The sequence below is a fragment of the Salmo salar genome, chromosome ssa25 (assembly GCF_905237065.1).
Source record: "Salmo salar chromosome ssa25, Ssal_v3.1, whole genome shotgun sequence".
NCBI classification, from domain to species: Eukaryota; Metazoa; Chordata; class Actinopteri; order Salmoniformes; family Salmonidae; genus Salmo; species Salmo salar.
The window spans coordinates 38,469,138-38,494,509 of record NC_059466.1 but is presented as its reverse complement, the minus strand read 5'-3'; the positions used below and the strand labels follow the sequence as shown (position 1 = coordinate 38,494,509).

At 44.5% G+C, this 25,372-nt stretch overlaps 2 protein-coding genes across 6 annotated transcripts in view; one reads left to right on the top strand and one right to left on the bottom strand.

Annotated features, from left to right (window-relative positions):
• The window catches only part of LOC106586727 (guanine nucleotide exchange factor DBS), a 132,699-nt gene extending 126,811 nt beyond the window's left edge, over positions 1-5,888 (top strand). For 2 of the 4 annotated variants that reach the window (XM_045707348.1, XM_045707347.1), the window contains exons 26-32: positions 1,975-2,057; positions 2,480-2,563; positions 3,007-3,081; positions 3,997-4,106; positions 4,235-4,347; positions 4,496-4,599; positions 5,023-5,888. In XM_045707348.1, coding sequence (XP_045563304.1) covers positions 1,975-2,057; positions 2,480-2,563; positions 3,007-3,081; positions 3,997-4,106; positions 4,235-4,347; positions 4,496-4,599; positions 5,023-5,102 — 649 coding nt within the window. In that variant the 3' untranslated portion in view covers positions 5,103-5,888. The remainder of the gene's footprint in view (positions 1-1,974; positions 2,058-2,479; positions 2,564-3,006; positions 3,082-3,996; positions 4,107-4,234; positions 4,348-4,495; positions 4,600-5,022) is intronic. The other 2 variants (XM_045707350.1, XM_045707349.1) reach the window with 1 other exon arrangement.
• A 4,593-nt stretch (positions 5,889-10,481) lies between these two features.
• LOC123730489 (uncharacterized) lies at positions 10,482-24,827 on the bottom strand. 2 transcript variants are annotated; one of them, XM_045707352.1, is made up of 4 exons: positions 23,425-24,827; positions 12,627-12,733; positions 10,760-10,832; positions 10,482-10,621 (listed from the first exon to the last, which is right to left on the bottom strand). In XM_045707352.1, the coding sequence occupies exon 1, from the start codon at positions 24,525-24,527 to the stop codon at positions 23,595-23,597; it is 933 nt and encodes a 310-aa protein (XP_045563308.1). In that variant the 5' UTR covers positions 24,528-24,827; the 3' UTR covers positions 10,482-10,621; positions 10,760-10,832; positions 12,627-12,733; positions 23,425-23,594. The 2 variants fall into 2 exon arrangements, with proteins under 2 accessions (XP_045563308.1, XP_045563307.1); XM_045707351.1 differs by lacking the exon at positions 10,760-10,832 and having other exon boundaries at positions 10,484-10,621.
• Positions 24,828-25,372: the final 545 nt, after the last annotated feature.

The window sequence follows — 25,372 nt, the reverse complement described above, 5'->3', positions numbered from 1 at the left end:
TTGACCTATCACAGACCCCCTCCTACACTTGTCCCAGATCAAATCAAATTGTATTGGTCACATACACGTGGTTAGCAGATGTTATTGCGAGTGTAGCGAAATCCTTGTGCTTCTAGTTCTGACAGCGCAGTAATATCTAACAAGTAATATATCTAACAAATTACACAACATATACCCAATACTCACAAATCTAAGTAGGAATTAATTAAGACTACATCCATATGGATGAGCAATGTCAGAGCGGAACGGACTAAGATACAGTATTGAAAACAGTAGAAACATATGAGATGAGTAACGTAAGATAGGTAAACATTATTATAAGTGAATGAGATATTGTAGAATACTATAGAAAAACAGTATATACATATTAGATGAGTAATGCCAGATATGTAAACATTATTAAAGTGACTAGTGTTCCATTCCATATTGACCTATCACAGACCTCTCCCATACTTTTCCCATATTGACCTATCACAGACCCCCTCCTACATTTGTCCCATATTGACCTATCAAAATACTTTAAAGTACTACTTAAGTTGTTTATTTGGGGTATCTGTAATTTACTATTTATATTTTTGACAACTTTTACTTTTATTCCACTACATTCCTAAAGAAAATGATGTACATTTTACTCCATACATTTTCCCTGACATCAAAAAGTACTTGTTACATTTTGAATACTCAGCAGGACAGGAAAATGTGGTCGAATTCACATACTTATCAAGAGAACATCCCTGGTCGTCCCTACTGCCTCTGATCTGATGGACTAACTAAACACAAATGCTTTGTTTGTAAATTATGTCTGAGTGTTTGAATGTGCCCCTTGCTATCCGTAAATACAAATCATGCCGTCTGGTTTGCTTAATACAGTGGTTCCCAACCAGTGGTACTAGGTCCCCTGAGGGTACTGGGCCTATCCACAGGGGGTACTAGGTCCCCTGAGGGTACTGGGCCTATCCACAGGGGGTACTGGGCCTATCCACAGGGGGTACTAGGACACCTGAGGGTACTGGGCCTATCCACAGGGGGTACTAGGTCCCCTGAGGGTACTGGGCCTATCCACAGGGGGTACTAGGTCCCCTGAGGGTACTGGGCCTATCCACAGGGGGTACTAGGACACCTGGGGGTACTGGGTCTATCCACAGGGGGTACTAGGTCCCCTGAGGGTACTGGGCCTATCCACAGGGGGTACTAGGTCCCCTGAGGGTACTGGGCCTATCCACAGGGGGTACTAGGACACCTGGGGGTACTGGGCCTATCCACAGGGGTACTAGGACACCTGGGGGTACTGGGTCTATCCACAGCGGGTACTAGGACACCTGGGGGTACTGGGTCTATCCACAGGGGTACTAGAGAAAAATCATGAGACCAATGGCCTACTGGTAAAATGCACATGGGGGGGTACTTCAGGGGTCCTCCAGGCAGAACAACATTCAGTTGGTGGTACAGTAACTGACAAAGGTTGGGAACCACTGGCTTAATAATTTAAGGAATGTGAAATTATTTATACTTTTACTTTTGATACTTAAGTATATTTTCGCAATTACATTTACTTTTGATACATAAGTAAATATATACAACCAAATACTTTTAGATTTTTACTCAAGTAGTATTTTACTGGGTGACTCACTTTTACTTGAGTAATGTTCTATGAAGGCATCTTTACTTTTAGTCAAGTATGACAATTGGGTCGGGGAGGTACTTAGATCCAGACTCATTGTGGAGAAGACACTAACGTCCGTGGGCATGACGTAGTGTTTGGCCGGAGCAAGGAGTCTGGGTAGCCAAGCAACTTGTCTTCGCCTCTCTTGCACCAATGAGAAGGATTTATTTTCCAGTCTAGTATAAATCACATGGTTCTGGGTTTTGTGGGTACAGAATTGATCATGGTTATAACCTGAACACAACATGTTGCGTACCCTCAGTGGGTTGCAGTGTGTTTCTGACTGACCTGTTTCATCCTCCTTTCCCCAGTTCATTTAGAAGAGGGGAGAGGAGCATGAAGGTGAAGGGAGAACCCAGCAGTCCCGATGCTAACTCCTCCCCAAAAACCAAAGGTGAACAGAGAGGGGGGGGTCTGCTGTACAACGCAAACCCAGCTCAGACCACCACCTTTCAACTGGGTCTAATGCTAAATTCAGCACTATTCTTTACTCTCACCTGTGTCTAATCCTTATCACTTTCCTAAAGCTTTCCTTGTTTAATCTAAACAACACTACCTTCTGACTTTCACGCTTAACTAAACTTTGCTTCTCCCTCTTTGATGAGATGACTAATCTTTCTCTTCACTTTCCCCTCTTTCCCTATGTGGTCTCTTCTTTCTATTTCGGATGTCTTTCTCTCATCACTGCACTGTCTATCTTTCGCTCCCTTTCTTCTATTGTGTCTCATACCTCTCCCTGTCACTCTCCTGTTTCTCATCCCACTCGCCTCTCCCTCCTTCCCTCTCTGCCCTGCTCCTCTCCTTCTCCTGGCCCAGACGAGGCAGTGACCAGTCCTACCTTAGACAGAGCAGCAGTGGCTAAAAAGCGTTTTACCTTGCAGGGCTTCAGCAACTTCAAAGGTAATAGCACTATCTCGCCACCAGGGGCTGCCATAGTACTTTACGTTACTACATCATGACAGGACTTTACAAGGCTAATGTCAGCACTGTAGCCTACAACATGAAAAAAATTGCATGCTTCCTTCCACAGAAATCTCACCTCCTGACAATAAAAGCTTAACTTTACCCAGGATGCCTCTCTCTCTGCCAGGTACAGATTAGTGTCTAGAGAGGTAACTTTGTCCCGTAGCTTTAGCCGACCAATTAGAGCTGTACTGTAGCTGATAGTGAATAGACCACTTCAGACCCTGTATCTCTGTTTTTCACCCCTGTGGTGTGTGCTACTACTGACAGAGTAGACATACTTCCTGTAACTTCCACTTTAAAGATGTGCTACTACTGATTTCTACTTCCTGATAGTGTCTAGTTGCTCCTCTTCACTCTCTTCTCTTCTCTTCGGCTAGGTTCTCCCACAAGCCCTGACCATAAAACCAAACGTCATGAGATAAAGAGTGATCCCACTCCGTTCGGCTTCAAAGGTACACCATCCCATAATAACTCTACTCACTGACTCTGTGGTCGACCACGGTCACTGTATTTGATCCTTTCGACCGTGGTTGGTCAGGGTGATTTTTACACACAGCAGTTTCTCCCCTCAGACAAAGAGAACATGGTTCATCAGGGAATGTATGAAACATTGTGTTGACTGACAGGCAACAGTGGTCGTAGTTACCACGCTCGGTCATTTACTGTGGTTGAGCACGTTCGCTGCGGTCTATCCCTTTGACTGTGTTTCATTGCGGTCGTGTGTATCTATCTCTCTCTCAGACCCAGGACCTCACGCTCACCTCCACCTGGGCAGAGTCAGGTGGCTCAGCACCTCGAGTCTCTTACAGACCAAGAGGAGAGTGAACCGTACAGCACTCGATTGGACTGGTTTAGACTATTGAAATGTGGAATGATCCCAAAATGGCTGCCGAATTTCCCTGAGAGGTTTGCCCCTCATCTCTCTCACTCCCTACACACTGTGTTCCCAGGCCTGAGTGTGTGTATGCACATGCAATACATTTATCAAGAAACGGGCACGTTCCTGGTTGCTTAGTGGTGTTGCGGTTCTGAATGGTCCAGCACAATTACTGTAGGCTCACTGATGGCTTTGTGGTTGAGTTCCAATGGACTTGGTCCTGTTCTCTCTGATTGCGGTCCACCCCGTCACTGACCGTGTCTGGTCTACCAGAAGTTGCTGTAGTGCCTGCTCTGTCTGTCTGTCTGTCTGTCTGTCTGTCTGTCTGTCTGTCTGTCTGTGTCTGTCTGTCTGTCTGTCTGTCTGTCTGTCTGTCTGTCTGTCTGTCTGTCTGTCTGTCTGTCTGTCTGTCTGTCTGTCTGTCTGTCTGTCTGTCTGTCTGTCTGTCCGCACCATACTCTTATGTCCCCTCTCTCCCTTCCTCCTCTAGGATGGACCAAGGGCTCTCTCTCATTGGACGCCAACGAGGAGAATGATGGGTACTCTAGCACTGAAGAGCCCCTCACCTCAGACCCTGAGGACGAGGGGGGAAAGAAACTGGTGAGTGTGTATCTGTGTGATGATTGTCATCCACTCCAAGCTGTTTTGTAGCGCCGCGTACAAACCGTTTTAAAAGAATAGTTTACAATCATACATACAATGTAACACACTATCTTAACGGTGTGCAGTGTGCAGGGAAGTACACAGTGGTGTCTGACTATGAGAAGTGCAGCGCCCAGGATCTGTCAGTCAAGAATGGTGAAACGGTTCAGCTGATCAAGGAAGGAGAAGATGGCCAGTGGTGAGAATATTACCTCAACACTGGGTTTCACACAATCACACTCATAGTCTATTCAAACAGGGTAATATTCATTAGGACACATCATAGTAAGAGGTAGCTAAGTGCTGACCGGGCGGACGGGGTTGTGTGTGTTTCTGTGTTGCTGCAGGTTTGTGAAGAATCTGAAGACTAAGCAGGAGGTCTGGGTGGCTGCAGCCAACCTTTACACCCTGATTGGAGAGTCCACATCCTGCCAGTCTCTCACCAGCTCAGGTACAACCTCCTCTCCATCTAGGTACAATTGTGGGTGAGTGTGTATCTCTCCTAAACCATCTCATCTAACCTGTGTGTGTGTGTGTGTGTGTGTGTGTGTGTGTGTGTGAGCAGCTCTCCTAAACCATCTCCTCTAACCTCGGGGTGTGTGTGTGTGTGTGTGTGTGTGTGTGTGTGTGTGTGTGTGTGTGTGTGTGTGTGTGTGTGAGCATCTCTCCTAAACCATCTCCTCTAACCTCTGTGTGTGTGTGTGTGTGTGTGTGTGTGTGTGTGTGTGTGTGTGTGTGTGTGTGTGTGTGTGTGTGTGTGAGCATCTCTCCTAAACCATCTCCTCTAACCTCTGTGTGTGTGTGTGTGTGTGTGTGTGTGTGTGTGTGTGTGTGTGTGTGTGTGTGTGTGTGTGTGTGTGTGTGTGTATTACAGAGGGCAGTGGCTCAGGGAACCTCAGCACTTCATCCAGCTGCTGTGAGACCAACACCAGCTCCTCTGACATCAAGCCCTGAACCCTCCACCCTTCCCTGGCCACATCAGGCCACCCCTGGCCACCCCTGGTCACATCAGGCCACCCCTGGTCTCGGGAGCCGAACGCTACAGCACCAGCTGGTGGCTCCCCCAACAAAGCAGTACTTTCTCCCCCACCCAAAACCCAAACTTGCCTCTCCTTACCCAGAGGCAAACCCCTGGATTAGGATACTAGTCAGCCACTTCAAGAAAATACCAACTAATGCCAATGTTCCAGTGACCAGTCTATAGATAGTAGTGTCATTGATTAGAGAATGGATCTGGCGTCCTGGTGTAATTGTAGAGACACAGTGCAGTTTGTAGAAAGCAGCTACATCCATCCATCCATCCACAGGGTAGAAAGAAGCTACATTCATCCATCTATCCATCCATCCACAGGATGAGCAAGTGGAGTATGAGATCTGGGATTGGTGGAGGGTGAATTGTTCCTAGATCTGACCGTCAGCTATGCAAGCAGACTTGGGGCAGGCTAATATCAATGGCACTACGGCAGACAAAATGCTATGGACAAGATGGAACCAGACATAACCAATAGAACTTGAATAACATTCTAGAATGAATTAGAATTCTAATTCTATGAATCGGATCAGATGTCAGTGATGACATGGATCGTGTTGGCCCGGTCTTGTTGTACTGTAGGCCTGTGTCACTGTTACAATTCTCTTGGTCCACAGCATGGTTCCTTTGATTGTCTAGAAATAGACAAGACTCTTTGTATTTTTCAAATATAAAGTTATTGTAAATAAAAAGATTATGAATGCAATGAATGTAAAGTATAGCTTGTTTATCTTTTCAGATTGTTGCTCTATGAGTGTTACCAGTCACCTCAAACATGTGACCATGGAAGTAACCAGTATGACCTATGGTAGGCCTATGACTATCTTACTGCCTGTTGAACAGTGAGAGTTACTGTTTATTTGAAAGCTGCCTGTTGGACAGTGAGGAGTTACTGTTTATTTGAAAGCTGCCTGTTGGACAGTGAGGAGTTACTGTTTATTTGAAAGCTGCCTGTTGGACAGTGAGGAGTTACTGTTTATTTGAAAGCTGCCTGTTGGACAGTGAGGAGTTACTGTTTATTTGAAAGCTGCCTGTTGGACAGTGAGGAGTTACTGTTTATTTGAAAGCTGCCTGTTGGACAGTGAGGAGTTACTGTTTATTTGAAAGCTGCCTGTTGGACAGTGAGGAGTTACTGTTTATTTGAAAGCTGCCTGTTGGACAGTGAGGAGTTACTGTTTATTTGAAAGCTGCCTGTTGGACAGTGAGGAGTTACTGTTTATTTGAAAGCTGCCTGTTGGACAGTGAGGAGTTACTGTTTATTTGAAAGCTGCCTGTTGGACAGTGAGGAGTTACTGTTATTTGAAAGCTGCGTGTTGGACAGTGAGGAGTTACTGTTTATTTGAAAGCTGCCTGTTGGACAGTGAGGAGTTACTGTTTATTTGAAAGCTGCCTGTTGGACAGTGAGGAGTTACTGTTTATTTGAAAGCTGCCTGTTGGACAGTGAGGAGTTACTGTTTATTTGAAAGCTGCCTGTTGGACAGTGAGGAGTTACTGTTATTTGAAAGCTGCGTGTTGGACAGTGAGGAGTTACTGTTTATTTGAAAGCTGCCTGTTGGACAGTGAGGAGTTACTGTTTATTTGAAAGCTGCCTGTTGGACAGTGAGGAGTTACTGTTTATTTGAAAGCTGCCTGTTGGACAGTGAGGAGTTACTGTTTATTTGAAAGCTGAGGGATGTGAATGACTAGTTATGTACTTTGGTAAAGACGTTATTCTACATATTTCTATCTCTGTAATGTAATCTCGCTCTACTCTTTCTCCCTTGCTTGGCCATCCTCCCTCTTGTCCTCTTAATTAGCTTACCCTCTCCTGCAACATTAGCTTTGTATCACTCAGACCACAGGAGGCTGCTGAGGGGAGGACTACTCATAAAAAGGCCTGGAATGTAGTGAATGGAATAGTATCAAATGCATGGAAACCATTCATTCCATTCCAGCCATTACTATGAGCCTTGTCCTCCCCAATTAAGGTGCCTCCAACCTCCTGGGATTCAGACAGAGAAGTCACAGTATTCACTGTTGGTTGTCCTCGTCAAATAACTTTATGAGATCCCTTTTTCATCCATTCCACCGGCTCTCCCTTCACACATGTATTAAACATGACTTCGGATATAGGCTGTCCCTTCACACATGTATTAAACATGACTTCGGATATAGGCTGTCCCTTCACACATGTATTAAACATGACTTCGGATGTAGGCTGTCCCTTCACACATGTATTAAACATGACTTCGGATGTAGGCTGTCCCTTCACACATGTATTAAACATGACTTCGGATGTAGGCTGTCCCTTCACACATGTATTAAACATGACTTCGGATATAGGCTGTCCCTTCACATGTATTAAACATGACTTCGGATATAGGCTGTCCCTTCACATGTATTAAACATGACTTTGGATATAGGCTGTCCCTTCACATGAATTAAACATGACTTCGGATGTAGGCTAGTCATTTTACGGGCATTTCTCCATGTGTACTGTGAACTTTCATCCTTTTGTTAATAACTCAGAATCCAGTGTATAGTCTTTATTTATTGCTTTACAATCATTTATAAAGATACTGTTTATTACCTCACTATTTTCTTTAAGAAATCAGAAATTCTCTGTCAGCATTGTCTGTTTTTTTATATTAAAAAGGACTTTGTGTCAACGACCCTAAACCCCGCCTATTTCTACAAAAACGTCCCACATAATCATCCTATTTCCCCAAGTAAAAATAGCCTTTACATGACCAAAACATCACCCATAATATTTGTACACCATTAAAATGCTCAGAATTGAAGAAATGGTACATTCTCTCACAGTCAGGAAGCCTGAAAGAACAGGGGCTGACTGGGCGGAGAGCTTATATTCATGAGCTCGCCTTGACTGAGAGCTCTTTGAAACGCCCTTGTGGTCGTTGCCTGGTAACAAGGTAAACAATCCTAACCTAAATTGTAAGGCTCAACCCATTTTCTCTGCAAAATGCTCTCATGGCCAACAGAACTGGCTCATGTTCTTGACGTGTCATGTTTACATATTCTAGGTGTACAGTTGCACTGTGTTTATGCATATTAGTCCAATAACAAAGTCTTATGTTTCCAACATAGACTACAGCATTCCTTTTCTCCATATGAAGTTTAGTCAGACTATTGTTTTGTAACTAATTACAGAATACATTTCACTGATACACTTCTTCACAAGAATTAGTAAAGCTCAAGACACCTTAGCCATAAGGGAATGTATATGAAAACAGCATATAATCAGTGTACTGGACAATGTATTGGTGCCTCTTCATTAGCATTATAAATAACATGTTCAGAATTGTATGTATTGATCAGACATTAGTTTGATCATTTACAATTAGGCCAGCACAACCAAAATATTGATCACCATAAATGAAGGTGCGAAATAATGGTGAGACATCATTTGACATTAAAAAAATATATTAGAGCCATATACCTTATATAGGCACCGGCCACCCAACAGTGTGCAGAACCCCTTGACTCATACAATTTGTAACACTGCTCTCCTGTCCGAATGCTTGAAGAAACAATACAAAGTGTGATGTAATTCACGTTTACGTGATATGACTTTGACTTTAGAAAACTCAACCACCTACAGAGATTGATGGGGACCCGTATACCCCGCTTGAATCAAGCAGGCTTCAGTCACCCCCAAGATTGAAGTGGGAGACAAATCAGCTATGGCCGCCTCCTCGTTAGGCCTCTCACACTGGACCGACAGGGGTCCTGGGACGTACAGCGCAGGCCTCTCACACTGGACCGACAGGGGTCCTGGGACGTACAGCGCAGGCCTCTCACACTGGGCCGGCAGGGGTCCTGGGACGTACAGCGCAGGCCTCTCACACTGGGCCGACAGGGGTCCTGGGACGTACAGCGCAGGCCTCTCACACTGGGCCGACAGGGGTCCTGGGACGTACAGCGCAGGCCTCTCACACTGGACCGACAGGGGTCCTGGGACGTACAGCGCAGGCCTCTCACACTGGGCCGGCAGGGGTCCTGGGATGTACAGCGCAGGCCTCTCACACTGGGCCGACAGGGGTCCTGGGACGTACAGCGCAGGCCTCTCACACTGGGCCGACAGGGGTCCTGGGACGTACAGCGCAGGCCTCTCACACTGGGCCGGCAGGGGGTCCTGGGATGTACAGCGCAGGCCTCTCACACTGGGCCGACAGGGGTCCTGGGACGTACAGCGCAGGCCTCTCACACTGGGCCGACAGGGGTCCTGGGACGTACAGCGCAGGCCTCTCACACTGGACCGACAGGGGTCCTGGGACGTACAGCGCAGGCCTCTCACACTGGGCCGGCAGGGGTCCTGGGATGTACAGCGCAGGCCTCTCACACTGGGCCGACAGGGGTCCTGGGACGTACAGCGCAGGCCTCTCACACTGGGCCGACAGGGGTCCTGGGACGTACAGCGCAGGCCTCTCACACTGGACCGACAGGGGTCCTGGGACGTACAGCGCAGGCCTCTCACACTGGGCCGACAGGGGTCCTGGGACGTACAGCGCAGGCCTCTCACACTGGACCGACAGGGGTCCTGGGACGTACAGCGCAGGCCTCTCACACTGGGCCGGCAGGGGTCCTGGGACGTACAGCGCAGGCCTCTCACACTGGGCCGACAGGGGTCCTGGGACGTACAGCGCAGGCCTCTCACACTGGGCCGACAGGGGTCCTGGGACGTACAGCGCAGGCCTCTCACACTGGACCGACAGGGGTCCTGGGACGTACAGCGCAGGCCTCTCACACTGGGCCGGCAGGGGTCCTGGGATGTACAGCGCAGGCCTCTCACACTGGGCCGACAGGGGTCCTGGGACGTACAGCGCAGGCCTCTCACACTGGGCCGACAGGGGTCCTGGGACGTACAGCGCAGGCCTCTCACACTGGGCCGGCAGGGGTCCTGGGATGTACAGCGCAGGCCTCTCACACTGGGCCGACAGGGGTCCTGGGACGTACAGCGCAGGCCTCTCACACTGGGCCGACAGGGGTCCTGGGACGTACAGCGCAGGCCTCTCACACTGGACCGACAGGGGTCCTGGGACGTACAGCGCAGGCCTCTCACACTGGGCCGGCAGGGGTCCTGGGATGTACAGCGCAGGCCTCTCACACTGGGCCGACAGGGGTCCTGGGACGTACAGCGCAGGCCTCTCACACTGGGCCGACAGGGGTCCTGGGACGTACAGCGCAGGCCTCTCACACTGGGCCGGCAGGGGTCCTGGGATGTACAGCGCAGGCCTCTCACACTGGGCCGACAGGGGTCCTGGGACGTACAGCGCAGGCCTCTCACACTGGGCCGACAGGGGTCCTGGGACGTACAGCGCAGGCCTCTCACACTGGGCCGACAGGGGTCCTGGGACGTACAGCTAGCACAGCTTCCACATATGCGGTGCTCGATCAAGGGTGACCTCGTTAAAGAGGAGATCCAGGAGCCCTTCTCCGTAGCCTGTAATATATATATATATTTTTTTTTAAGTTTGTTAAATGGATAGTGAATTTAATTTATTTTATTTACTGTTCCATTTACTGTTATGACACCATCAATTCATTGGATGTAGTGTTCTACAATGTGTTTTTGAAGTACCCGGTCTTGTTGTACTGTAGGCCTGTGTCACTGTTACAATTCTGTTGGTCCACATGATGGTACCTTTGATTGTCTAGAAAAAGAAAACTTTATATTGAAAAAAAAGTATTATTGTAAATAAAAAGATTATGAATGCAATGAATGTAAAGTATAGCTTGTTTATCTTTTCAGATTGTTACCAGTCACCTCAAACATGTGACCATGGAAGTAACCAGTATGACCTATGGTAGGCCTATGACTATCTTACTGCCTATTGAACAGTGAGGAGTTACTGTTTATTTGAAAGCTGCCTGTTGGACAGTGAGGAGTTACTGTTTATTTGAAAGCTGCCTGTTGGACAGTGAGGAGTTACTGTTTATTTGAAAGCTGCCTGTTGGACAGTGAGGAGTTACTGTTTATTTGAAAGCTGCCTGTTGGACAGTGAGGAGTTACTGTTTATTTGAAAGCTGCCTGTTGGACAGTGAGGAGTTACTGTTTATTTGAAAGCTGCCTGTTGGACAGTGAGGAGTTACTGTTTATTTGAAAGCTGCCTGTTGGACAGTGAGGAGTTACTGTTTATTTGAAAGCTGCCTGTTGAACAGTGAGGAGTTACTGTTTATTTGAAAGCTGCCTGTTGGACAGTGAGGAGTTACTGTTTATTTGAAAGCTGCCTGTTGGACAGTGAGGAGTTACTGTTTATTTGAAAGCTGCCTGTTGGACAGTGAGGAGTTACTGTTTATTTGAAAGCTGCCTGTTGGTGTCACCATATAATCAAGAGCTGGCAGGAAGGTTGCCTGTACAACCTGCTTCCTGCTCTTTAAGGAGAGGCATGACATTTTTATATAAAAAGACACCTACTTTAAATCTCAGCTTCTTAAATAGCTCAGTGTTTTGTTTGTTTTTTAAACAAATGTTTCTCAATCTAAAAGCCCAGATATTTATAGACTGGAACCTGCTTGACGAAAGAACCATTCAATGCATAAATGTGTAAACAATCAAATATTTCTAAGAGAATTACACTGAATACAAATATAAATGCAACATGTCGTGTTGATCCCATGTTTCATGAGCTGAAATAAAACATTCCAGAAATGTTCCAAAAAGCTTATTTCGCTCAAATTTGGTGCAAATGTGTTTACATCCCTGTTAGTGAGCATTTGTCCTTTGCCAAGATAATCCATCCACCTGACAGGTGTGGCATATCAAGAAGCTGATTAAACAGCATGATGATTGCGCAGGTGCACCTTGTTCTGGGTACAATAAAAGGCCACTCTAGAATGGTCCGTTTTGTCACACAACACAATGCTACAGATGTCTCAAGTTGAGGGAGCATGCAATTAGCAGAGTTGTTGCTGGATAATTGAATGTTCATTTCTCTACCATAAGCCGCCTCACAACCGCAGAACACGTGTAAACACGCCAGCCCAGGACCTCCACATCCGGCTTCTTCACCTGCAGGATCGTCTGAGACCAGCCACCCAGACAGCTGATTTAACTGTGGGTTTGCACAACTGAAGATTTTCTGCCAAAACTGTCAGAAACCGTCTCAGGGAAGCTCATCTGTGTGCACGTCGTCCTCACCAGGGTCTTGACCTGACTACAGATCGGCGTCTTCACCAACTTCAGTGGGCAAATGCTCACTTTCAAAGGCCACTGGCACGCTGGAGAAGTGTGCGCTTCATGGATGAATCCTGGTTTCAACTGTATGGAAAGCTGCTTCTTGGAGAGTGAGGAGTTTCAGTTTTCTGGTGTTTTTGAAGTACTCAATAAGAAATACGCAGTATTTGGTTGCAAACTTTTTTGGGTAACTTTTCAGTGTTTGTATATGGACAATTTGTGTGCCTGAAATGCTCAAATGATAGATTTTAAATGAATATCTATGACTTACAGTATGTTGGGTCTGTCTTCACAGGTTTCACAGCATATCCCCCTTCTTTGCCTTGGGAAAGCTGATTTTTAATCAAAACAATCCTGCTGCTGTGGTTGCCTGGGAAGCTGTGCAGACAAGAGTAGATATTTAATTTTCTAAAATGTCTATCATTACTGCTTGATGGTAGTGGAAAGAAAATGAGATGGAAGGTGAAATAATAATGCCTTGGGATGAATGGGAGACCATCATTGCGCCATTTTGCACCTTGAGTGGTTTGCACTCCCGTTACTATTATTTGCCCTTATGATTCAGAGGCATATGGAAACAAACTGGTTATAAAATATTGAAAGGTCAGTGATCATCACCATTTGAAGCCTGTAATTAAATAAATAGAATTACACTTCGGCTGCAATATGTAAACATATCCGCCAAGTGGGAATGGGACCGTCGTGGTACACAAGGAGAATGCCATTCGTATATAGGCCTAGAGATAGGCTACATAAACAAGGAGTAGGTAGTGTATCATTTGAACCATCATATATCAAGTCAGACATATCACCCATGGTTCTGAAAAGAGAGTAAAAAGTCAGTAAATTAAAATGGGGTTCTTTTTTATTTAACTAGGCAAGTTAGTTATATCCAGTACATAGATATTTTGGCCAATTCCCCCACCCTTTAAAATCATCGACACCGAGGTAGGCTCAGGGCTGTTAATTAAAACCAGGACTCGATTTGACGGGGTATGCCATAGGCTTAAACTAAAAAGCACGGGCCTACCAATTGTTAGATTAAGATAAGAAAATAAAACAGATCTGATTATATAACATGCTATACACTGTGTATACCAAACATTAGGAACACCTTTCTAATATTGAGTTCTTGACACAAACCGGTGCCTGTGTGGAAGAGGAAATGTGATTTATTACCTTATATGACCTGAAGACGACACAGGTCATCTTATTCCTGGTCTTGTCTAAGGTTGTTCTGTTCCCTGATATGGAATATAACCAGGCTCTTTTAGAACTGCCCTGTTCTAACATTCTGTGAAACAATCGTTCATGTTTCCTGTCATCCCAGGATGTGTGGAGGAGTGGACATGTCCCTGGTATGATTAGTGTTTCTCTAGGCCTACCATCTGTGTTGATGGGCATGTAAAACACCCCACACTTCCTCGGTTTGTATAAAATGTCTGTGAGAACAAAGCGCAAGTCCAATTGGTGTTCCCTTGCATGCATGCTCGTAATTAAGCTTTTGTATATTGACATCGGACTGCTTTCTGTGTGGTTTTTCCACCACACCTACTGCCATACCACATTCAAAGACGTTAAATATTGTGTCTTGCCCATTCACCCTCTGAATGGCACACATACACAAGCCATGTCTCAAGGCTTAAAAGTCCTTCTTTAACCCGTCTCCTCCCAACTGATTGAAGTGGATTTAACAAGCGACATCAATAAGGGATCATAGCTTTCACCTGGTCAATCTAAGCCATGGAAAGAGTTTCGTATACTCCGTGTTTAACAGCGCTTTGGTCCGCGATGCTTCATGCTAGAAACAAGCTGGAAAATAGCCAGGAAAGATGTGACTACGATGCATATCATTGTTTAGTTTCTCTGACATTCAGAGGCTGAGCTACAACCAAGACAAGGAGACAAAACAATGACTTTGCTTAGGAAGTAATGTAATTCTGTCACTATATTCACTTTCTGGACAATAGAAGATGTTTAAACCCAGACAGCTTCTGGAAACACTTGAGACCTTTCGTTGGGTTAAGCCACGTAAGAAGAGTAGCCAACCGTTCAGTGGTGAAAAAAGTACCCAATTTATGGTAATTGAAATGACTCAAGTAAAAGTGAAAGTCACCCAGTGAAATACTACTTGAGTAAAAGTTTAAAAGTCTTTGGTTTTAAATATACTTAAGTATCAAAAGTATACATAATTTATAATTCTTTATATTAAGCAAACCAGACAGCACGATTTTCTTGTTTTTAATTTACAGATAGCCAGGGGCACACTCCAACACAATGTACATCATTTAGTGAGTCCACCAGATCAAACGCAGTAGGGATGACCAGGAATTTTATTTTGATAAGTGCATGAATTGGACCAGTTCCCTGTCCTGCTAAGCATTCAAAATGTAACGAGTACTTTTGGGTGTCAGGGGAAATGTATGGAGTAAAAAGTACATTATTTTCTTTAGTAATGTAGTGGAGTAAAAGTAGTCTAAAATATAAACAGTAAAGTAAAAGTGCAGATACCCCCCAAAAAATACTTAAGTACTTTACACCACTGCAACCGTTAAAGCCCACATTTTTCAGCAAAAGGCCTAACTTGTGAAAGTACCATGCTCAGATTCCTAATGACATAAGATTTAATTATTTGATAACAGGGACAGTTTTGTTGCAAAAAAACACAGAATTGGCATTGGAGAAATATGATAAATCCATTCTGGCCTGTAATTTCGGTAATTTGTGTGGTATTAAAAAAACGTAGAATTGCATGACATGTTTACAAAACAGTTTTTTTCTCGGACCTGCAAATATGATGATAGATTCAAGCAATGTTTTTACTTTAAAGGAGACCTTTCCACCCCTAATCTTGTCCACATTGGTCTGTTACCCTGCACAACCTTCTGGTCCGCAGCCCTGTGAGCTATCAAAACCTTGTCATGTAAAGCTTACAGGTTGAAGAACCGTTTCTATAACGGCATATCTAAGGCCTCATTTATAACCGTTGCGTAGGTTTTACACTAAATGTCTGCGTTAATATGCACAAACATATTAAGATTTAGAAACTAGGCGCAAGCCATAAACACGCATCTTTCCCATGATAAATCAGACCCGTTGTTAAAATGTGCGCGAGTGAACGAGCATTTATAACTCCGCCTGAAAAACACCCATCAATCACCTTTTGTGGTGACAATTACGACCTTATTTGCTGTATACTTTGGAAGTATTGGAATTAGGCGGAGACAGTATCTGGAAATAGCAATGGCGAACTTGTTAAAAATGTTTTTGGAGGTGTTGGCAGAATGTTTTATTTTGCAGTGACATTTGCTGTAGCATGTCTAACTGTTACTTTAAATAAAAATGCAAATTGTTGTGGACCTGTAAAACAGATAATTTGAATTCAATAATTTTTGCATTTACTTTTCCCCCAGCACTGCCCGCGAATTCTGAAACAGATTGTCTACATGGAAACAAGTTAAATTACAGTAGGCTAGGCCTACTTATTGGTAGGCTACACACTTCAACGCAAAAATACACTGCTCCAAAAAATAAAGGGAACACTTAAACAACACATCCTAGATCTGAATGAAATAAATAATCTTATTAAATACTTTTTTCTCTACATAGTTGAATGTGCTGACAACAAAAATCACACAAAAATAATCAATGGAAATCCAATTTATCAACCCATGGAGGTCTGGATTTGGAGTCACACAAAAAATTAGAGTGGAAAACCACACTACAGGCTGATCCAACTTTGATGTAATGTCCTTAAAACAAGTCAAAATGAGGCTCAGTAGTGTGTGTGGCCTCCACGTGCCTGTATGACCTCCCTACAACGCCTGGGCATGCTCCTGATGAGGTGGCGGATGGTCTCCTGAGGGATCTCCTCCCAGACTTGGACTAAAGCATCCGCCAACTCCTGGACAGTCTGTGGTGCAACGTGGCGTTGGTGGATGGAGCGGGACATGATGTCCCAGATGTGCTCAATTGGATTCAGGTCTGGGGAACGGGTGGGCCAGTCCATAGCATCAATGCCTTCCTCTTGCAGGAACTGCTGACACACTCCAGCCACATGAGGTCTAGCATTGTATTGCATTAGGAGGAACCCAGGGCCAACCGCACCAGCATATGGTCTCACAAGGGGTCTGAGGATCTCATCTCGGTACCTAATAGCAGTCAGGCTACCTCTGGCGAGCACATGGAGGGCTGTGCGGCCCCCCAAAGAAATGCCACCCCACACCATGACTGACCCACCGCCAAACCGGTCATGCTGGAGGATGTTGCAGGCAGCAGAACGTTCTCCACGGCGTCTCCAGACTGTCAGGTCTGTCACATGTGCTCAGTGTGAACCTGCTTTCATCTGTGAAGAGCACAGGGCACCAGTGGCGAATTTGCCAATCTCGGTGTTCTCTGGCAAATGCCAAACGTCCTGCACGGTGGTGGGCTGTAAGCACAACACCCACCTCTGGACGTCAGGCCCTCATACCACCCTCATGGAGTCTGTTTTTGACCGTTTGAGCAGACACATGCACATTTGTGGCCCGCTGGAGGTCATTTTGCAGGGCTCTGGCAGTGCTCCTCCTGCTCCTCCTTGCACAAAGGCGGAGGTAGCGGTCCTGCTGCTGGGTTGTTGCCCTCCTACGGCCTCCTCCACGTCTCCTGATGTACTGGCCTGTCTCCTGGTAGCGCCTCCATGCTCTGGACACTACGCTGACAGACACAGCAAACCTTCTTGCCACAGCTCGCATTGATGTGCCATCCTGGATGAGCTGCACTACCTGAGCCACTTGTGTGGGTTGTAGACTCCGTCTCATGCTACCACTAGAGTGAAAGCAACGCCAGCATTCAAAAGTGACCAAAACATCAGCCAGGAAGCATAGGAACTGAGAAGTGGTCTGTGGTCCCCACCTGCAGAACCACTCCTTTATTGGGGGTGTATTGCTTATTGCCTATAATTTCCACCTGTTGTCTATTCCATTTGCACAACAGCATGTGAAATTTATTGTCAATCAGTGTTGCTTCCTAAGTGGACAGTTTGATTTCACAGAAGTGTGATTGACTTGGAGTTACATTGTGTTGTTTAAGTGTTCCCTTTATTTTTTTGAGCAGTGTAAATAATCAACCATCTGATCACCTGTTAAGGAAAGGCGCCCAGATGCATAGAGCAAAAACTTGAATTTATAGAAATTATAATAATTAAATGAGAGATGTGCTTGGTAATTTGTTGTATGGCTACTTGAGAATATGAACTCATGGCCAGAAAAGGTGAGGAATTCATTCTGCGATGGTTATGATATATGGATTATGATAATAAATTGTCTACTCGAGAATTTTGACATTACAGTATTCAGACGTAGCCTACAAACGTCAATGGTAGTGCTGAGCGATTCATGTTATTGAGGTCGGTTAGAGTAAAAATAAAAATCTATCAACGTTTTCGGTTTGAATGCTGTATCAACACAGAATAATACAATGAATAAAAGTCCCATGATGGTGACTGCCCATTACTGCTGATCACTTACTTACATGACTTCAATCAAATATTTCAGTTGTGTATATTACATTTGTTTTATTTGATGACATTATTTCATTCCAAGTCATCATCTCATCTCTATAAAGCTGCTGCCTATGATGTCTGACAAAAATCACTATTTTGTAGTTCTTCAAAGTAAATAAGGCATACTTTTGACTGCTGAATACCAGCTATCAAATCACTTAGATCATGTATTTTCAGGTCTCGATACCTCGCGAAGCAACAGCTGATCTCTATATTCCCTCACGATCGCGCATTCTTATCTCCCCCTGTCTGCCTCACACTAACGTAATGTAGCAGGTACAAAAGAAATAGAACAAACAAGATACAATGGATTATGGTCATTGAAGTTAATTACCACGTTTTATGCGCTATATAGAATATTGGTCATTGAAGTTAATTACCACGTTTTATGCGCTATATAGAATATTGGCCAGTTGGAAACCACAACTCCTTACTACCTGACAGGTGTGGCATATCAAAAAGCAGATTAAACAGAATGATCATTACACAGGTGCACCTTGTGCTGGGAACAATAAAAGGCCACTACAATGTTCCGCTTTGTCACACAACGCCACAGATGACTCATGTTGATGGAGTGTGCAATTGGCATGCTGACTGCAGGAATGTCCACCAGAACTGTTGCCAGAGAATTTAAAGTTAATTTCTCTATCATAATCGGCCTCACAACCGCAGACCACATCTAACCACACCAGCCCAGGACCTCCACATCCGGCTTCTTCACCTGCAGGATCATCCGAGACCAGCTACCTGGAAAGCTGATGAAACTGTGGGTTTGCACAACCAAAGAATTTCTGCACAAACAGTCAGAAACCGTCTCAGGGAAGCTCATCTGCATGCTCGTGGTCGTAACCAGGGTCTTGACCGGAGACTGCATACACTACACGTAACATAGTAACCGTCAACCCGGGACACTGAAATTAGTATGATATGTTACCATAAGACAAGTTATGTAGGGTGGTTGGTTGGACGTGTAACACGAACATCTAGCAACCAAAAGTTTGCTTGTTTGAATCTCATCACGGACAACTGTAGCATTTTAGCAACTACTTAACCTGTTAGGGCTAGGGGGCAGTATTTACACGGCCGGATAAAAAACGTACCCATTTTTAATCTGGTTATTACTACTGCCCAGAAACTAGAATATGCATATAATTATTGGCTTTGGATAGAAAACACCCTAAAGTTTCTAAAACTGTTTGAATGGTGTCTGTGAGTATAACAGAACTCATATGGCAGGCAAAAACCTGAGAAGATTCTGAACAGGAAGTACCCTCTCTGACCATTCCTTGGGCTTCTTGGCTCTGTTTATTGAAAACTTAGGATCTTTGCTGTAACGTGACACTTCCTACGGCTCCCATAGGCTCTCAGAACCAGGGAAAAAGCTGAATGATGTAATTCCAGCCCCAGGCTGAAAAACATTAGCGCGTTTGGTAAGTGCTCTATCAGAGGACCATCAGACTGAGGCGCGTGCACGGGGCGACACCATGTTTTTATTTTCTCTCTCTTTGTACTAAAACACGATTTCCCGGTCCGAATATTATCGCTTTTTTTAACGAGAAAAATGGCATAAAAATTGATTTTAAACAGCGGTTGACATGCTTCGAAGTACGGTAATGGAATATTTAGATTTTTTTTGTCACGAAATGCGCCGTGCGCGTCACCCTTCTTTACCCTTTCGGATAGCGTCTTGAACGCATGAACAAAACGCCGCTATTTGGATATAACTATGGATTATTTTGAACCAAACCAACATTTGTTATTGAAGTAGAAGTCCTGGGAGTGCATTCTGACGAAGAACAGCAAAGGTAATCACATTTTTCTAATAGTAAATCGGAGTTTGGTGAGGGCCAAACTTGGTGGGTGTCAAATTAGCTAGCCCGTGATGGCTGGGCTATCTACTCAGAATACTGCAAAATGTGCTTTTGCCGAAAAGCTATTTTAAAATCGGACATAGCGATTGCATAAAGGAGTTCTGTATCTATAATTCTTTAAATAATTTATGTTTTTTGTGAACGTTTATCGTGAGTAATTTAGTAAATTCACCGGAAGTTTGCTAGTTCTGAATGTCACATGCTAATGTAAAAAGCTGCTTTTTTATATAAATATGAACTTGACTGAACAAAATATGCATGTATTGTATAACATAATGTCCTAAGATTGTCATCTGATGAAGATCAAAGGTTAGTGCTGCATTTAGCTGTGGTTTGGGTTTATGTGACATTATATGCTAGCTTGAAAAATGGGTGTCTGATTATTTCTGGCTGGGTACTCTGCTGACATAATCTACTGTTTTGCTTTCGTTGTAAAGCCTTTTTGAAATAGGACAGTGTGGTTAGATTAACGAGAGTCTTGTCTTTAAAATGGTGTAAAATAGTCATATGTTTGAGAAATTGAAGTAATAGCATTTCTAAAGGTATTTGAATAACGCGCCCCAGGATTCCACTGGCTGTTACGCGCCCCAGGATTCCACTGGCTGATCCTCAGTTTTCAATAAAGAGAGTGTAGAAGCCCAAGAAATGGTCAGAGAGGGCGCTTCCTGTAAGGAATCTTCTCAGGTTTTTGCCTGCCATATGAGTTCTGTTATACTCACAGACACCATTCAAACAGTTTTAGAAACTTTAGGGTGTTTTCTATCCAAAGCCAATAATTATATGCATATTCTAGTTTCTGGGCAGTAGTAATAACCAGATAAAAAACGTACCCGATTTAATCCGGCCGTGCAAATACTGCCCCCTACCCTAGAGAGGTTAAGCTCTCGACCCACTCCACTACAGCCCCATCGATGTGAATGGGGGCGAGCTTTGCCCTCTCTTTCCAGTAGTCCATGATCAGCTCCTTTATCTTAATGACATTGAGGGAGAGGTTGTTGTCCTGGCACCACACCGCCAGGTATCTGATCTCCTCCCTATTGGCTGTCTCATACATCGTCGATGATCAGGCCTACCACCATCATGTCATCTGCAAACTTGATGGTGTTGGAGTCATGCTTGGCCACACAGTCGTGGGTGAAGAGGGAGTACAGGAGGGGACTAAGCACACACCCGAGGGGCCCTTGTGTTGAGGGTCAGTGTGGCAGATGTGTTGTTGCTTACCCTCACTATCTGGGAGCAGCCCTTCAGGAAGTCCAGGATCAAGTTGCAGAGGGAGGTTTTCGGGGCCCCGGGTCCTTAGCTTAGTGATGAGCTTTGAGGGCACTATGGTGTTGAACACTGAGCTTTAGTCAATGAACAGCATTCTCACGTAGGTGTTCCTTTTGTCCAGGTGAGAAAGGGCAGTGTGGAGTGTAATAGAGATTGCGTCATCTGTTGGGGTGGTATGTGAATTGGAGTGGGTCTAGGGGTTTCTGGGATGATGGTGTTGATGTGAGCCATGACCAGTCTTTCAAAGCATTTCATGTCATTCAGACAGGTTACCTTGGTGTTTTTGGGCACAGGGACTATGGTGGTCTGCTTGAAACATGTAGGTATTACAGACTGGGTTAGGGAGAGGTTGAAAATGCCAGTAAGAGACTTGCCAACTGGTCAGTGCATGCTCCGAGTACACGTCCTGGTAATCCTTGTGAATGTTAACCTGTTAGGGCTAGGGGGCAGTATTGACACGGCTGGATAAAAAAACATACCCGATTTAATCTGGTTACCACTCCTACCCAGTAACTACAATATGCATATACTTATTACATATGGATAGAAAACACCCAAAATTTTCTAAAACTGTTTGAATGGTGTCTGTGAGTATAACAGAACTCATTTGGCAGGCAAAACCCTGAGACATTTTCTGACAGGAAGTGGATACCTGATGTGTTGTATTACCTTTAAACCTATCCCATTGAAAAACACAGGGGCTGAGGAATATTTTGGCACTTCCTATTGCTTCCACTAGATGTCACCAGCCTTTACAAAGTGTTTTGAGTCTTCTGGAGGGAGATCTGACCGAACAAGAGCCATGGAACGATGAGGGCCCATTAGACACCGCGAGTTCATGTTGGGTACCCTCGTTCCAATACGTTATAAAAGAGTATGCATTCGTCCACCTTGAATATTATTCATGTTCTGGTTAAAAAAGGCCCTAATGATTTATGCTATACAACGTTTGACATGTTTGAACGAACGGAAATATATTTTTTCCCCTCGTTCATGACGAGAAGTCCGGCTGGCTTAGATCATGTGCTAACAAGACGGAGATTTTTGGACATAAATGATGAGCTTTTTTGAACAAAACTACATTCGTTATGGACCTGTGATACCTGGAAGTGACATCTGATGAAGAGAATCAAAGGTAATGGATTATTTACATAGTATTTTCGATTTTAGATCTCCCCAACATGACGTCTAGTCTGTATCGCAACGCGTATTTTTCTGGGCGCAGTGCTCAGATTATTGCAAAGTGTGATTTCCCAGTAAGGTTATTTTTAAATCTGGCAAGTTGATTGCGTTCAAGAGATGTAAATCTATAATTCTTTAAATGACAATATAATATTTTACCAATGTTTTCTAATTTTAATTATTTAATTTGTGATGCTGACTTGACTGCCGGTTATTGGAGGGAAACGATTTCCTCAACATCAATGCCATAGTAAAACACTGTTTTTGGATATAAATATGAACTTGATAGAACTAAAAATGCATGCATTGTCTAACATAATGTCCTAGGAGTGTCATCTGATGGAGATTGTAAAAGGTTAGTGCATCATTTTAGCTGGTTTTATGGTTTTGGTGACCCTGTCTTTGAATTGACAAAACATTACACACAACTCTTGTAAATGTACTGTCCTAACATACTCTAAATTTATGCTTTCGCCGTAAAACCTTTTTGAAATCGTAAAACGTGGTTAGATTAAGGAGATGTTTATCTTTCAAAGGGTGTAAAATAGTTGTATGTTTGAAAAATTTGAATTTTGACATTTATTTGGATTCAAATTTGCCGCTCTTGAAATGCACCTGCTGTTGATGGAGTGCACCACGGGTGGCACGCTAGCGTCCCACCTAGCCCATAGAGGTTAACCTGTTTCAAAGGTCTTACATCGGCTACGGAAAGCATGATCACACAGTCACCCGGAACAGCTGGTGCTCTCATGCATGGTTCAGTGTTTCTTGCCTCAGCGAGTATAAAAGGCATTTAGCTCGTCTGGTAGGCTAGCGTCGATGTGTGCAAGAGGGTCCCTTGTTCGAGCCCAGGCGAGGAGAGGGACGGAAGCAAAAATGTTACATACACATGCCGCGTTCAACCAGTTAGCAAGTTGGAAATGCCTAAATTTCCTATGCGGATAAAAAGTTTGTATGGAAAAATGAATCATTTTGTCAACAAAAAGTGATAGTCATCAAACACCTATTTTTCCAGTGTCAATTGATGAGAGGATAACTGACTAAATAGACTATCTCTAAGGCTAAAATCTGACTAGTACATGGACAAGAGACTTTGGAGAGATTGAGAGCTTTTCAGTGTAATTTGTTTGGTCAAATCAAAAGCATAGAAGACATTAGCAGAATTGTAAGGCCAATGCTGTTATTGATGGAAAATAAATACATACCATGCCCCAGTCCTTCACTAGTCACCTCTCTGCCCGGCAACCGTTCTCCAATCTGGCGGCAACAAATCATTGATGCAAATAAGGCCCACGCCAGGGCAACTCTCCCAGTGGTACAAGCTGTCGGTAGAAAAAGGGGCAACATTTGGAGCCACTTTACTAAACGTGTCGATTCAAACAAGACCGAATGCAACATTTACACTGGAGAAGACAGCGTTTGCACCCACAAGTAGACGGGAGAAGACAGCGTTTGCACCCACAAGTAGACGGGAGAAGACAGCGTTTGCACCCACAAGTAGACGGGAGAAGACAGCGTTTGCACCCACAAGTAGACGGGAGAAGACAGCGTTTGCACCCACAAGTAGACGGGAGAAGACAGCGTTTGCACCCACAAGTAGACGGGAGAAGACAGCGTTTGCACCCACAAGTAGACGGGAGAAGACAGCGTTTGCACCCACAAGTAGACGGGAGAAGACAGCGTTTGCACCCACAAGTTGACGGGAGAAGACAGCGTTTGCACCCACAAGTTGACGGGAGAAGACAGCGTTTGCACCCACAAGTTGACGGGAGAAGACAGCGTTTGCACCCACAAGTTGACGGGAGAAGACAGCGTTTGCACCCACAAGTACACGGGAGAAGACAGCGTTTGCACCCACAAGTTGACGGGAGAAGACAGCGTTTGCACCCACAAGTACACGGGAGAAGACAGCGTTTGCATCCACAAGTACACGGGAGAAGACAGCGTTTGCACCCACAAGTACACGGGAGAAGACAGCGTTTGCACCCACAAGTTGACGGGAGAAGACAGCGTTTGCACCCACAAGTACACGGGAGAAGACAGCGTTTGCACCCACAAGTACACGGGAGAAGACAGCGTTTGCACCCACAAGTACACGGGAGAAGACAGCGTTTGCACCCACAAGTACACGGGAGAAGACAGCGTTTGCACCCACAAGTACACGGGAGAAGACAGCGTTTGCACCCACAAGTACACGGGAGAAGACAGCGTTTGCACCCACAAGTACACGGGAGAAGACAGCGTTTGCACCCACAAGTTGACGGGGGAAAATACTACCAACCTCAAGAGACATCTGAAAGCGCATCATCCCAGTATATACAGTCAGGTAATGACAGGTTGAACGCCAGATAGTTTGTTTGCTGCAACCTATCAAATCCAATTCTTATGACAGAACTTTGATTACAATATAACTACAGTAAGTCAAGGGGTGTGATTTTGAACACATCTGCTGCAGAGTAAATGTGTTCTTCTGCCAATTTGGCTGTTGGGATGAGACTCAAATACTCAATCATGGACAATCTTACTGACAGTTGAGTCTGCTTTGCGTGATGTATTGTTGTCTCTACCTTCTTGCCCTTTGTGCTGTTGTCTGTTCCCAATAATGTTTGTACCGCTACCATGCTGTGTTGTCATGTGTTGTTGTCTTAGGTCTCTCTTTATGTTCCGGAACTCCAATTTGAGCAGCAGCAGCTGAAAAATGAGCTCCTACAAATATTGAAATTTACATGGTTTTTAGAGTGAAGTACATCGGAAAAAAGCAAAAGAAAACTGCAAGACTGAATAGGAGAAAAAACAAGCAACAAACAAAGAAGATAGGCTTTTGAAAAATAACTATTTTTCATAAAATTGTAGTTATCTTAGCAAGCTGAATTGATTACCAGTTGCTAAGCAGTTGCTAGGGACTCTTTTGGAAGAAGCTAGCTAGCTAACGAAGAACAACAAAGAATATCTAGTTAACAGAAGAAAAGAAAGAGAAAATCAGGACAGAAGAAAAAGGATATCAAAGTGAAACAGTTCTCTAAAGACACAGGAGACAATAATACAAGAAACAACACTTCTGTAGCTTGTCAACTATGTGTCTGTCTATCCCTGTTCTCTCCTCTCTGCACAGGCCATACAAACGCTTCACACCGCGTGGCCGCTGCCACTCTA

Bases quoted from the DNA above. Each gene is read 5' to 3' on its own strand.
- LOC123730489 (XM_045707352.1), bottom strand. From the start codon at position 24,527: ATGATGCGCTTTCAGATGTCTCTTGAGGTTGGTAGTATTTTCCCCCGT.